The 14,057-nt window shown below is 49.4% G+C and overlaps 1 protein-coding gene across 13 annotated transcripts in view; it reads left to right on the forward strand.

The window, feature by feature from the left end:
- Positions 1-14,057, forward strand: part of LOC308552289 (vesicle-associated membrane protein 1) — a 106,983-nt gene that overhangs the window by 64,219 nt on the left and 28,707 nt on the right. For 4 of the 13 annotated variants that reach the window (XM_081127505.1, XM_081127485.1, XM_081127495.1 and 1 more), the window contains one exon: positions 6,223-6,583. In XM_081127505.1, coding sequence (XP_080983631.1) covers positions 6,223-6,583 — 361 coding nt within the window. The other 9 variants (XM_081127506.1, XM_081127503.1, XM_081127487.1 and 6 more) reach the window with 9 other exon arrangements.

The following is a 14,057-nucleotide window of genomic DNA, read 5'->3' on the forward strand; positions in this document are numbered from 1 at the left end:
CAGAACATTTCCTATACCCCAAAATGTTCCTGCATGCCCTATCTAGTTGAAGCTCCCTGCTTCACAGTAGGCACTATCTCAGGTCTTTTCAAGCCCAGCTGACCAAACTATGTCCTTTCTGCTGCCAGTCTCATGCTCTCACTTCAGCCTGCAATGACTGCGTCCTAAGGAAAGAGCCCTAAGAAATGGACTTTCATCCTGGCCCCATCACTTCACCTCTCTGGGCTCTTTTATTTGGGACAGTCAATGCCTGGTTTGTTTGCAGATCTGTTCTCCACCCTTCCCATGTTCTGAGCTGTATCACTACTGGGAACTATGTTTCCCAGACTCCTTTTTCCTCTGGCTGGGTAGGTTCAGTCAATAGGGAGACAGGTGGGTGGAGAACAGGTGGGTGGGAAGAGGGAAGAAGCCAGGCTGTTTCTCCACCACCCTCACCCCATCTTTGCTTTCTAACATCTCCTATAGTTGGTTGTATTTCTTCCTTTCCTCCTTTCATAATCCCATATCCTACTAGGCAGCCCCCACTATTTAGTTCCTGGCAAATAGCTCTGGAGGCTTCTGGGTCTATAATGTGACATTACCCTGCTGTCTTTCCAGCCCTAGAGATGGTAGCTGCTTCCCGCTTTGCTGTCTTCTGGGTTGCCTCGCTGTCTCCTGTTGGCTCCTCCATCAGCCATATACCAATTCTCTGTGTTAAATTTCTTTTGTTTGAAAGACTTAGAGTGTTTCCTGTTTCCCAGCTAGACCATGATTGACAAATTTTATCAATAAATGGTTTTTATGCCTACCCAATCTTCTCCAAGGGGATGAAGGGAGAGACTCACAGGAGCGAGGAATCCATGAATTCTTTGTGACCAGGGCATTGTCTTTGCTCTTCGCCAGGTTCCTTAAAGTATTACTGGTTTCCATTGGGCAACACCAGACCCAGACTAAGTGCCCCGTAGACCCTCAGAATGTGTGTGTGTGTGTGGTGGGGGGGCTCTTCTCCTAAGCCTTCTTTAGAGGGGACTGCTGAGTAAACCGTCTTCCTAAAGGCTCATGAAGAATCCGACAGGGAGCTGGTGAGAATGAATTCTTCTAAATACTCTTTTTTCCTCTTCTCTTAGCCACACTGCTCTTAACCAACTGGTGCCCTTGGAAGGGGTCTGATAAACACTGAGAAATGTGTAACTGATGAGGGTCATCCTTCTCCAGAGTGTTTCCATTATCACTGGGGACAACCCCTTAGCCCAGTCGTCTCAACTGGAGTGACTTTGCCCCCCAGAAGACATTTGGCAACATCTGGAGGGGTTTTTGATTGTCACATTTCAGGGGTTACTATTGGCATCTAGTAGGTAGGGGCCAGGGATGCTGCTAAACATCCTATAGTGCACAATACAGTACTTCCCATGACAACGAATTGTCTAAATGTCAGTAGTGCCGAGGGTGAAAATTCCTGCCTTCATCCAAAGGAATATACTTGTAATGATGAACTAAGCCCCCTGCCAGGTGGCTGGACTAGGAGTGTCTGGGAGGGATTTTCTGGGACATCATTTTAGATTAAAGAGAAATTGCTACTATATAAGTGCAGATAAAAGGACCACTGTTTTCCACACTGGGCTGGCCACTGTGGAGAGAGAGCCTAATTATCTCTTAAGTATTAAAACTACAGAGGTGCATTTAAATGAGTGACTTGTGTTTACCCTAGAAAACATAGAGGCTGAAATAGAAAAAGTGAATAAAATTTAGATAAGTTAATAGACCACAAATGAATGGGTTACCAGAGGAAATTAGGATATTTGATGTATTGGGGATGCTTTCTCATATACGTCACTCACTGTCAAAGATGAAACTTGGGTCTTACCCCAGATGCTAATTCTGCTGTTCTTTGTACAGTGGGTCAGCTAGTAGTGACAGCTACACAGTGGGGTCACCAAGACAAAGAAGCCTGGTGCCTATCTTCAGAGAACTCATAATATGACCCTTCCATACGTAGATACAAATGCACACATGAACACACGCACACCCCAGGATAATAATAGTATGCAGATGTATGTGCTGCAAAAGTGTTGTAGACAAGACTCTGTCTGAGAGTGTGGTGGAGAAAGCGGTTACTATGATAGTCTCCTGTTCCCCAGAGAGCAAGAGGCAGGAAGACCCTTTGAACTCATAACCCTCATCCCACTATAGACCCTCTTGTTTCACTTCTCTCCCTGTAGCCTGTGCATATTGTAAGGCCACACCACAAGGTTAGAGAATGGCTGGTGTTGGGAGGGGAAGGCAGCCCTGCAGGGAAGGAAGGGCGGGAGCTCTGAGAGAGGCTGGGGGAGCTTCCAAGACAAAGTCTGCAACACCCCAGTTCCCCCACAGAACAAGACTCTGCTTCTCTGGAAGTTCAAGGAGAAGCACTGAGCTTGGAGAGGGGAGGCTTAACTCTCAATCTGGCCCCACCCCTAGCTCCTGGGTGACTGTGGGCAAGTGACTTTGCTTCTCTGGGCTTTTCAGTTCCCTCATGTGTTAAGCAAGGGGCTAGATGCAGAGTCAGCTGGAAAGGGCCTTTGCAACCATCTGGGCTGCCTTATCCACCCCTTCCTGCCATTTTGCTTTTCAGAGGTCAAATTTCATTTTCAAATCACAAACAGAGTTTATAGGCAAAAATGGAACTCATAGAGTAAACATAGAGCATCTCAATTATGAAAAAACTATGTGTGTATATATATGTGTGTGTGTGTATATATATACATATATATATATGTTGTTGCTGTTTTTAACCCTCAACTGAGGATATTTTTCCATTGATTTTTAGAGAGAGTGGAAGGAAGGAGGAGAGGGGAGAGAGAGAGAAGAGAAACATCAGTTGCCTCTCCCACAGGCATGGCTGAGCCTGCAACTAAGGTACGTGCCCTTGACAGGGAATCAAACCCTTTACCCTTGGGTGTGTGGGCTGATGCTCTAACCACTGAGTCACACCAACCAGGGCTATATTCTGTTTTTTAAAAATACAAGTGGGTCTATACAGGCACACAAAAAGATATAGATGGATACACAAACTACAATTGCCCCTTTTGGGCTGAGGGGTGGAAAAGGAATGGGACAAAGAAAAGCTTTCATTGTTCTGTATACTTCTGTATTGTTGGAAAGTTGTACAGCCACAAACATGTATTTGGGTATTATTTCTGCACTTCAAAAGATAATATTTAAAATGGAGCTATGACAAAAGTGCAGGTTTCAGATTTCTGTTTTTCTCACAACAACAAGCTGGCTCTGGCCAATTCCAGGCCCAGGCTGCTGCCCGGCTGAGCAGCGCTGCCACCCTGCACCCTGGCAGGCGCCTGCAGGGACACCACACTCCCAGCTCGGCCCGGAGTAGGCCTTCGTAGTTCCCCTCCCAGAGCCCTTGAGACGAAAACTATTTGCTTGTGCTGCCTTAAACCAGCAACGGGGTTTCAGGCACCAGGTAGCGGATGGAAAAGGCAGGGAGGTGTGTCTCTCAGAACCTTTGAGATCAATCGGGCAGGGCGCTGCTACCCCATTTGTAGGCAGGACTGTCCCTAGTTTAAGGATCTGGATCAAGGGAAAATAGAGCTGCTGGGGGTGTCTGGGTCCCATGGGAAGGTGGGGACAGTGTAGAGAGCTTTTTACAGAGCTAGGGAGGTAACCCAGGACCAGATTGCTCATGAATCCATGGACTCTCTGTGAGTGTGAACCTTCCAGACTTTTAAAACCAGGCGCAGGGGAGCCCCAATTCCCTGGAGTCTGTGGCTGGTCTGTCTCTGGAAGCAAATGGCAAAAGCCCTAAGTAGACAACCAAGAGAAGAATTCTGATTCTGTTTTCACTCAGCTGCTATTTTGTTTTGTGTCCTCATAAAACTGGCTTATCTCTGTGGAGGGTCAGTTTATTCATCTGGAAAATGAAGACAAAGCCAGTCTTTCCCTTCCTAGCTGGGTGTGCCCAGCAGGCATCAAAGGAAGCGGGGGACTGGGTTTGGAATCCTGGTTGACAGTGGCTCTCACTTTAAGAGGCCACAAGAAACTGCCCAGACAGAAAGCAACCAGGCTGTACTCTGAGCCTGGAGTTCCCTGCTTTCTCTTCTTTGCCTGCTAAAGTCCTTGTTGTTCCTCACAACACCTAGCTGAGATGCCACCTTCTCCGGGAAGTCTTCCCCAGTCTCTCTGGGTTAGTGTCTCTCCCTCCCTCCCCAGGATCACTAAGCACTGGGCTTTTATCTCTGCCACTAGAATCCTTATCTTACTATATTGCAGGCCTGTCTTCTTCCACCAGTCTCTATCAGTACCTGTGCTGGGCACATCGTAGGGACGCCCATAGCCTGCTCCTCTGAGGAGGTGAGGAGGGAGATGCCAGTGAGCACACTCTGGGCTGCCTGCTGAGGGTCCACAAGTGGCTGACCTCTCACTATCACAAGGGGCCCAGGCTGTGTGGATGGGTATCCTGTGCCTGTCTGGACCCTCTTTTTGAGTATGATTCTCTGATCCTTCCCACTCTGCTTGCTCACTGCTTGGTACTTCACTCTTTATGCTCTTGGGGAAGAGACTTTGGAGGAAAAGCCCCTACCAATGAGCTTTCCCTTCCTTCCAGGGCTGGTGTAGACTTGGCCATGCCTGCCCTCTTCTTCCTGGACACCCAGTGCTGCCTACATCCCTCCCTGCCCCCTCAGTGCCTGCTGTCCTTGGGCTCCGGGTCTGTGCCTAAGTGCCCCTGCCTGTCCCCTACCTGCCTCTCAGTGCCCACATTCCTGCAACCCCGTGACCACAACAGGGGACATTACACATTCCTGACCTGGCAGCCAATGGTGTAAAAAAGAACAGAATGTCCCAGGGCCCCGCCTAGCCCCCAGCTTCACCTGAGTCCCTCCCTGGCCTGGACAAGGTGGGGGTGATGGCGAGGAGTCAGGGAGAGGATAAGCCAGGAGGGAGAGACAGGGGAGCTTCGAGCTGAGTGCCAGGAGGTACTCCCACTAAATCCTCTCCACAACCTGGGGGCTGAGGCTGACCTGTGGATGCCCCTGGAGGGACTCCCCAGGGAGGGGACCTAGCTTCTGGAAGCCCACTTGCTCTCCTGCAGGGGAGGGGAGAGTTCCTTTGGGGCTGGCTCCCTCCTCTTCACCTTCCTCTCTCTGCCTCCCCCCCCCCCCGCCCCCCCAGCCCTTCATTCTGTCTCCCTTTTTCTGCCTTTCCTGTTCTCCTGGTCTCCCCACCTTAGCCTCATTGTCCTGACTTGTCCTTTTTCCTTGTCTTGGGTTTGTGTTCAGGATCCTTCTCCCTGGCCAAGATCTCTGAGCCTCACCTGCCATTCTGTTTTCCGGTCTCCTTGCCTGTCTGTCGGCCTCCTATCTCTCCCCAGGCCCCGACTCTTCGGTGGGCGCTCCTGCGGTCTTCTCCAGTGCCAGCACTCCCAGGTCACCTGCCCTCAGGAGCCCTCCTCCCGCTGGGGAACTCTCCGCTCAGACTCCTCCTCTGACCCTCCCCCTGTCCTGCTCACCTTTAATTGAGATGCTAATGAGGCTTCTGTTGCTTCCACCCGAGGCCGGCAGGCGGGCTCCCAGGCCAGTCGCTGCACCTGTCAGGTGAGGGGGAGGAGAGGCTGCCAGATTCAACTAGAAAGGAACCAGTCCCAGTCCAGTCACAACTTGGGAGTGGGGAGCAGGTGACAGCCAGGACTCCTGGAGTCCTGCCATCCCTGGGACAGAGGGAGTCAGGACAGAGCCCAGGACCAGGACCAGGGCGTGGGACTGGAGGAGTAAGCCGGGCCTGAGAGGCGAGGGGTGGAGAAAGGAAGAGAGGCAGGATCAGAGAGCCTGGCACACCGAGGAGCCAGGGGAGGAAGGAGGGAGTCAGGAAAGAGACCAAGAGAAGCAGAGTGCAGAGTGAGAGAGAGAAGCTAGGACAGAGATACCAAGAACAAGACTGACTACTAAGCAGAGCTGATGGCTGAGGAGACGAAAAGGGAGGTGCTGGGACTGAAACCAAAAGGTGACCTTATCAGGGAAGCAGAGGAGAGGCCACTCCAGGAAAGCCCAGCTCCAGCCCTGGCCCTGACTCCAGCAGGTCAGCTGGCTCCTGGGCCAGTGGAGGGAGGGAGGGCTGGGAGAAGGTGGGCTCAGGGTGGATGTGGTCATGGCCTGGGGCAGCCTCTCTCTGGGGTCAAGCCCATGATGGGGGTGGGCACTTGGAGTTCAGAACTCTGCCCTGACCCTGACCCTCACCCTCCACAACCCACCCAAGGGCTTATGAAGGGAGACAAGTGTGAGGAGCCGGGGCCGAGCCCCAAGCCTGAGGCCCCCCAGCAGCCCACGGAGGAGGAGGAAGCCCTGATCGAGTTCCACCGCTCCTATCGAGACCTCTTCCAGTTTTTCTGCAACAACACTACCATCCACGGTGCCATCCGCCTGGTGTGCTCCCAGCACAACCGCATGAAGACGGCCTTCTGGGCCGTGCTCTGGCTCTGCACCTTTGGCATGATGTACTGGCAGTTCGGCCTGCTGTTCGAAGAGTACTTTAGCTACCCCGTCAGCCTCAACATCAACCTCAACTCTGACAAGCTGGTCTTCCCCGCTGTTACCGTCTGCACCCTCAATCCCTACAGGTCAGTTGTGCTCCGCCACTTCCCCGTGCCTGGAAGGGTGGTGCACAGGGTGCAGAGGTGCCCACTGGGCAGGCAGACCCTCAGACCCCGGGGTAGAAGGCAATACTACCCCCAGGCAGACTTCCCCTTGGGCAAGATTGGGAGTCCACACTTGATGGGCTGGCTGTTCATTCCAGTGGAGTCTTCCTAGTGCCCTCTGCTTATCCAGAGTGTGGTTGTTGGAAAAACAGTGCCCTCCTCCTCCCTTCCTCCCACAAGCAGGAGGGGGTGCTGATGAGGTCAAGATGCTGGTAACTTCCAAAGGGGCAGGGTGGAGGTCATCCCTAGCCTTTCCCTGGAAGGAGAGGAGAGCAAAGAACAGGACCTCTGTCTTCTCCAGAGAAGAACCTATCTCAGGTGCTACGGTGGTGGGTAGTGGGAGCTGGTTGGGGCTAGACCCTGCTATGTTAGTCTTAGGTTAGAAGGGGAGTTTGTTTTGGAGAAAGCAAAATGAGGGATGTTGGCAAAGCAATGGTGAGCCTTGAGACTGGGATGAGTTATGAAGCCAGAGAAGAATGGGACAGGATAGCTGTTCCCCTGTTCCTTTGTCCAGCTGGTCTCCCAAAGACCCAGGCGAAAATGGGGAAGTGACCCCTGCTGAGCTGCACAGTTTACCTGCCCAGGAGCCTGACTTTTAAGTGCTTGGGTGTGTCCTGACATTTTTGGTTTCATCACTGCTCTTTGTCAACTTTTGGTCTGGAAGCCAGAGGAGGTGGTAAACTATGGAGAAAAAAGGAAGGTGGGACTGGGTGTTTGTATATACCTTATATTTGTGGTCACTCAGTCATGCCTCACTGTGGGAACCCCTGCTGCAAGCCAGACACAGTGCTAGGTACCTGGCAAATGGGCTTATTAATAATCCATGCCATCTTCATTGAAGGCCAGGTAATTTGCCAGGTACTGGGAAAGAAAAAATGGAAGATATAGGCATATCAACAAATGCCTGCAGCATACTGCGCTAATTATAGTAAAAATTGTGTGCGGTCTAGTCTCTGCCTTCAAGGAGTAGAAGATTTATGAGTGCGTGTGTTTGTGATTGTGTGAGTGTGTGTGTGTGGGTGAGCAAACACATTGCGTATGTGTGTGCTAGAGGACTGGGATTGGCCACATATTGGTGGTGAAGGCCCCCCATATATTCTGTTGTGTCCAAAGGTGTGTCTTGGGCTAATAAGGGTTGGGATGTCCTGTCCTGCAGAGGAAAAACTGCCGGGCCGTTCCATTGATTAGCCTCCATATAGCGTCCAGTGTTAAGGGGCCATTTGCTATGAATCTGCTCTATGTACCAGACACTGCTGAGTACTCTACAGGCTTCTCCTTTAATTCTCCCAACAATTATCCAAGCAGGTACTATTAATACCCCATTTTACACTTCAGGAAACTGAGGCAAAAAGAGACAAGTCACAAGGTCACAGAGATAGTGACTGAGCTGTGACTTAACCTCTGTTTGCCTAATCTCAAACCCCTGCCTCTCCTTAATACCCAAGGTGTGGGATGTAGAATTAATGATGTTTCCTATGAGATGTTTACAACTCATTTCCCTGTTCTCTCCCCCTAACTCCCCCAGACCCCCAAAATGATGTAGGTGAGAAATGAAGAGGGCAGGGGTGCATCTGTTGAGGCCTGAATATTTTCTAAGGTTCTGCTGGGGACAGGCCCTGAACAGTCCAGGAAAAAGCCCCAGAGAATGAAAACCAGAGCCTCTGCCTCTATGTCCCTGAAGACGAGGAGATAGGCATCTACACAGAAAGAATCCCTGGTGCATGATGGGCTGGGCTGCTGCGGGACCTAGTGGAGAGAGCACCCAGGAAGGGAGGGGAGTCAGGGAAAGCTCCTTAGTGCACGGGAAGGTTATTGAACACCTACTATGTGCTTGACCCTGCACTGGGTGCTTTATAAACACTATCTTATTTAATCCTGACAAATCCAGTCATTATTAGTATTTCCATTTTGCAGATGAGAAAATGGAAGTGAAATAATTGAACAAGGTCACACAGCAAATAAAACAACAGCAACTATAGCTAAAATTTATGTAGACTTAATATGTGCCAGACAAATTAAATTCTACATTAATTAAATTATTAAATCCTCACAACAGACCTCTGAGGTAGGTACCAGTATTACTCCTATTTTCTAGATGAGGAAACGGAGGCCCAGAGAGGTGAAGTAACTTGCCCAAGTTCACACAGGTAGCAGGTGGTGGACCTGGGATTAAACACCCCTCATCCCATCCCCAGAAGCCAGTGCCTCCCAGATTAGCAGCTGAGTAACAAACCAAGTGTGTTTGATTTCAAAGCTCTTTCTCCTGTTGCACTTTAAGGAGGGGCCAGGTAGAGGTATCCAGTGTTGGGGGATTGGTGAGAGTCCCTGGGGAAGAACATCAGTAAGAGGAGGGTATACTTGTCAGGAGTTCAGAAGGGAGGGGTCCAGGGCTGTTGGCTTCTGTTCAAGGAGAGAGGCAGGGATGGGTAGATAGGTTAATGCAGCCTGGTGGGTAGTGACCCCAGTGTGAATCATGCTGGTGGCGGGTGCAGGAGGCGAGGCAAGACGAATGACGCCTACAGGGGAAGCAGGGAGGAGGTGGAAATCAGTGGACAAGATAACTAGAATGAGGCAAAGTCGGACCGGGGATGCCCACTTACTGGCACCTGGGCATGGCCAGCAGAGGGGGAGGAGGGAGGAGGTGCAGGGTTCTGGGCTGCTCTGTAACTTCCAGGAAAGGGGATAAAGGCTAAAGATCTTCCACACAAAGCAAGGAAATTCTAAGAATCCAATGTGAAGGGTCAGCCACTGTGGTCTCTTTCTTTCTGGCCAACAGAGCAGAGGGCTTTGTTCACCCAAGAGAGAGGGCCAGTCTTCACATCTCCAGAAAACAGAGAACATAATTTTGCATCCAATTCCGGGAAAGATTTAGGCTTGACCTATGGAAGGACTTGAGGTTCTTAATAACAAAGGAGGCCATGGAACCTTCCTTCCTGGAGATGTTTGGCAAAGCAGGAGGCAGGCAGGGCAGCAGAATGGGGTGAGGAGGGGGGCAATTCCCTGAAGAGAGAAGCTGCAGGGAGGGAGGGAAGGGATCTGAGCAAAGTCTTCCTGTCTAACCTCCGTGGGGAGACCTGGCACTTTCTGCAGGATCTGGAAAACAGGCTCTGCCACAGTGGCAGGCGTAGCAGGGACAGAAAACCAGACCCTTAGAGCTGAATCCTTCCACTCTCCCCACAGTGCTGGACTCCTTTTCGTGTCAGGAATCTCATTACCTCTGGGGAAGCTGCTGTTAGAAAGTTCTTCCTTAGTTAAAGCTGCAGTTGACCTCATGATAATGTCTACCTTCTGGTCCCAGTTCTGTCTCTTTGAAGCAACCCTAAAGATGTCTCCTCTTTACCCAACTGCCATCAGCTCAGGCGCACCTAGGAGAGCAGTAACTGTGTTGCAGCTTGCAAAGGCCACTAATGCATTCTGATCCTCATAATAAACTTGTTAGGTGAGGAAGGAAATATCACCCTGGAGTCAGATGATAAAATGGAGGCTCCAAGAACTAAAAGCTTTGCAAAGATCGTCTAGCTGTTAAGTGGAGGGGTCAGAATTGGAATCTGGTCTCAGGCTCCACTTTTGTTAAGACTGAGTCACACGGTAGATGCGTGGCAGGCAGTGCTCCTGTGTCTCCTTAGCTTTTTCTTCTCCAATCATAGTAATAATAACAGTAATGATAAAAAACAACAACAGCAGTTGTATAGTACCTACCCTGCCAGGTGTTTTTTGCAGTACTTTTTATATATTAACTCATTTCATCCTCATGGCAACTTGATGCCGTGGGTACTATTAATATACCCATTTTATAGATGGTGAAACAGAGGCACAGAGAATAACTGTCTCCAAGGCTAACTGTCTAACATGTTGCAAGGCTATCAACCTGAAACACTGTGTCTTTTCCCTGGATGAAATGAGCTCTCACCACCCTGGATGTCCATCCCCATTTAGTTGCCTAAATAATCATTGGTTTGTGAACATCTATTGCTCTTAAAATGCCACAGCCACAGTTGACTTCCACATGTGATCTGAGAGCTCAGAACCAACTCTAGAGGGGATGACTATCTCCAGGGGGCTCACAGGTGAGGAGATGCTATGAACACTGCGTGGTGCAGACTGAGTTCATATAAGTCCCATGGTGGAAGGAGCATGTCTCTCGATTTGGGAGACAGGTTGGAGGTGCTGAGGTGTGGAGGAGAATGAGCTGGGGAAGGGGCTGAACAAAGGGAAGTCAAGACTTCTAGGTGATCCCTGGAGGAAGGAAGGAGTGGACTAGGTCCCTAGATGCACATTGGCTGGGTAGAAAGCTGGTGAGTTTCCAGTGCCCAGCTCTGTCCCCTACTTCCAGAATGCTGGCTGAGAATGCTCAATGGGGGCCGCCTGGTGGGTGGGTGGGTGGGGTGAGGGTTTGGGCAAATCTCAAGGCTGCCTGGTGAGCATGGACTCCTCTGTGAGAGGAGAACATCCAGGGGAAAGAGGGAGGAGAGGAGGAGACACGATAGGAAGAGAACAAGGTATCAGTCGCTCAGTCTCCCAGTGTCCCTGACCCTTCCAGTTTGTCCTGAGGGGAAAATTGGCTGGTGGAGATATGGCCAGCTGTGGGGAAAGATTTTGCTGCCCAATCTCAGGTGTTTCCGAACCCCAAGACAGAGTAGTGAAAAGAGCTCAGACCACGGAGTGGAAAAAGACTGGGATCACATCTTGTTTCCTATGCTTCCTAGCTGAGTGACCTTGGGGGAAGTTGCCTAGTTGATGGGCCTGTTTCCTCAACCATAGAATGGAGATAGTAATGCCTGCCTGATCAAGTTGTGCAAGGGTTCACCCTCACCCCCTCTCCAAGGTACGGCTGCCTGCCAGAGCAGATGAGAGTGAGGGTAGTAACCATAACCTAGATAGGAGGTCAAGGTTAGAAGGGCTGCACTGTCTTGCTGAAGCCCCCTTGTCAGCACTTTACCCCTCTCAGCCCTGCTCTCTTCTTGCCAGGGTCCTCCTGCTTGCAGGACATGATCTGATGCAATCAGTGGTTTTTACTCAGTGGGCAGTTTTTTAGCTCTAGGTGTCAACTGAAAGGGAGGGAGAGGTTTCTTTATTGAAGGGGTGATATGGGAATACTTCTTGCTGCCTCAAGAAGGGGAGAGAAGTGGACATTGGGGAGCGGTGGCATTCTGTATGGAGCCTGGCCTCTTCTGGGGACCTTGTCACAGGCGGGAGTCGAGGAAGTGATCACCAAAGGCCTCTCTGGAAGAGGCAGAAGGGAGCTGAATATGAGGAGGGCCACTGAAGGGTGAGCCTGGCATAGGCACAGTGTGGGGCTCAGTGGAGAAGAGAGATGACTAGAGAAGGGACAGAGAGCTTGGAGTTGGTGACGAGAATGAGGGAGGTGTAGGAGGCAGAAGAGGGGCACAGAGGGACTTGGAGCAGCTTAGGATGGGGGGTGGTGGATGGAAATGGAGGCCCAGCCAGAGATGTGGTGGCTTGTGTTGTGGAAATAACTCCAGCTAAGTTGGGGCACCTGGATTCTTTTTTTTTTTTTTTTTTTTTAATATATCTTTATTGATTTCAGAGAGAGGAAAGGAGAGGGAGAGACAGAGATAGAAACATCAATGATGAGTCATTGATCGAGCCCTCAACCCAGGCATGTGCCCTGACCGGGAATCGAACCCTGATCGCCCGGATCCTAGGTCAGCGCTCAACCGCTGAGCCACACCTGGTTGGGCGGGGCACGTGGATTCTTGCAACGTGACTATGAGGGAGACACTTCAGTTTCTTGGGCTTCAGGGCTCTGTCTCTGTCTTCTTGATATTTGATGGCCTCCTTTACTTTGTGTCACTATTTTCTCACTTAACCCTCTGAAAGCTTCATGTGTAGACATAGTGTTAGGCCCATTTTACAGTTGATGAAATAGGTTGGATTCAGAAAGTTTACTTACCAACATCACACAGCTAGAAAGTGTACAGCTGGAACACCAGGACCCACATCCAGCCGACTAACTGGTGTTCTTTCTGGGGCATCGCGCCAACTTCCTAAACTAGCCAGAGCTAGCAGGGACACAGTAGAGGGCAGTGTGATGGTTAGAGTGCTTTCTGACCCATTTGTTGATTGTGTGACCTTGAACAAGTCACCTGCCTCAGGTTTTTCACCTGTAAAAGGGAATGACAATTGTATTAGCTAACTGTGGGTAATAGTATGCTGAATTTCACTGAAGATTAAATAATGTACATTCTAATACCACAGTGCCTGGCTATAGTAGGTGCTCAATAAATATTGCTATTACAGTGATTCTTTTAATTACCAATAACAAACAAATCTCAGAATATCAAACACACACCTTTGACCTGCGCTACGTTTTCTCCTATGAGGGGATGAGGGGCAGCTGGAGCTGATTCCTGAGATCTTTATGTTTCAGAGGAGTACTTCCTTAGATATTCATTCAAAAAAATTTTGCCAACCTAAGGTCATGAAGTTATATTCTAGGTTTTCTTCTAGAGTCTTTATGGCTCCGAATTTTAAGTTTAGGTCTATGACTTAATTTTAGTGCATGGACTGAGCTAGAGGTTGAGGTTCACTTTTTTTTTTTCCCAGTACAGTATTGAAATTGTTCTAGCATCAAATGTTAAAAAATTATTTTACTGCCCTGTCCAGTGTGGCTCGGTTGGTTGAGCATAGTCCCATGCAGCAAAAGGTCACAGGTTTGATTCCCAGTCAGGGCCCATACCTAAGTTTCAGCTATCGTGTATGTGCAGGAGGCAGCCAATCTATTGCATTGATGTTTCTCTCTCTTTCTCCCTTCCTCTAATATCAATAAAAACATATATATATGCACTACATTCTTTTGATTACTATGGTTTTTAAAAAAATATGTTTTTATTGATTTCAGAGAGAGAAAGGTAGAGGGAGATAGAAACATCAATGATGAGAGAGAATCATTGGTAAGTTGCCTTCTGCACATCCCCTACTGGGGATGGAGCCCACAACCCAGGCATGTGCCCTGACCCATGGAATCGAACCACGATCGCTTGGATCATATAGGTCAATGCTCAACTGCTGAGCCACACCAGCTGGGCATGATTACTGTGGTTTTATAATAGGTCTTAAAGTCAAGTAGAGTAAGTACTCCAACTTGGCTCTTCTTTTCTAAAATTGTTTTGGCCATTCTGAATTCTTTCTATTTCCATATACCTCTTAGGACCAGCCTGTCAATTTCTTTAAAAAATGTTTGCTAAAGTTTTTATAGGGATTGTGTTGAATCTAAAGATCAATTTGGGAGACATCTTAACTCCACTGAGTCTCTGATCCGTAAACGTACATAACTCTCCATTTACTTTGGTCTTTGATTTCACTCAGCAGGATCTTCAGTGTAAAGGTCAATCTTGCACATCTCCCATTAGATTTATTCCTGGTATTTGATGTT

This window comes from Miniopterus schreibersii (assembly GCF_964146895.1).
Source record: "Miniopterus schreibersii genome assembly, chromosome: 2".
NCBI classification, from domain to species: Eukaryota; Metazoa; Chordata; class Mammalia; order Chiroptera; family Miniopteridae; genus Miniopterus; species Miniopterus schreibersii.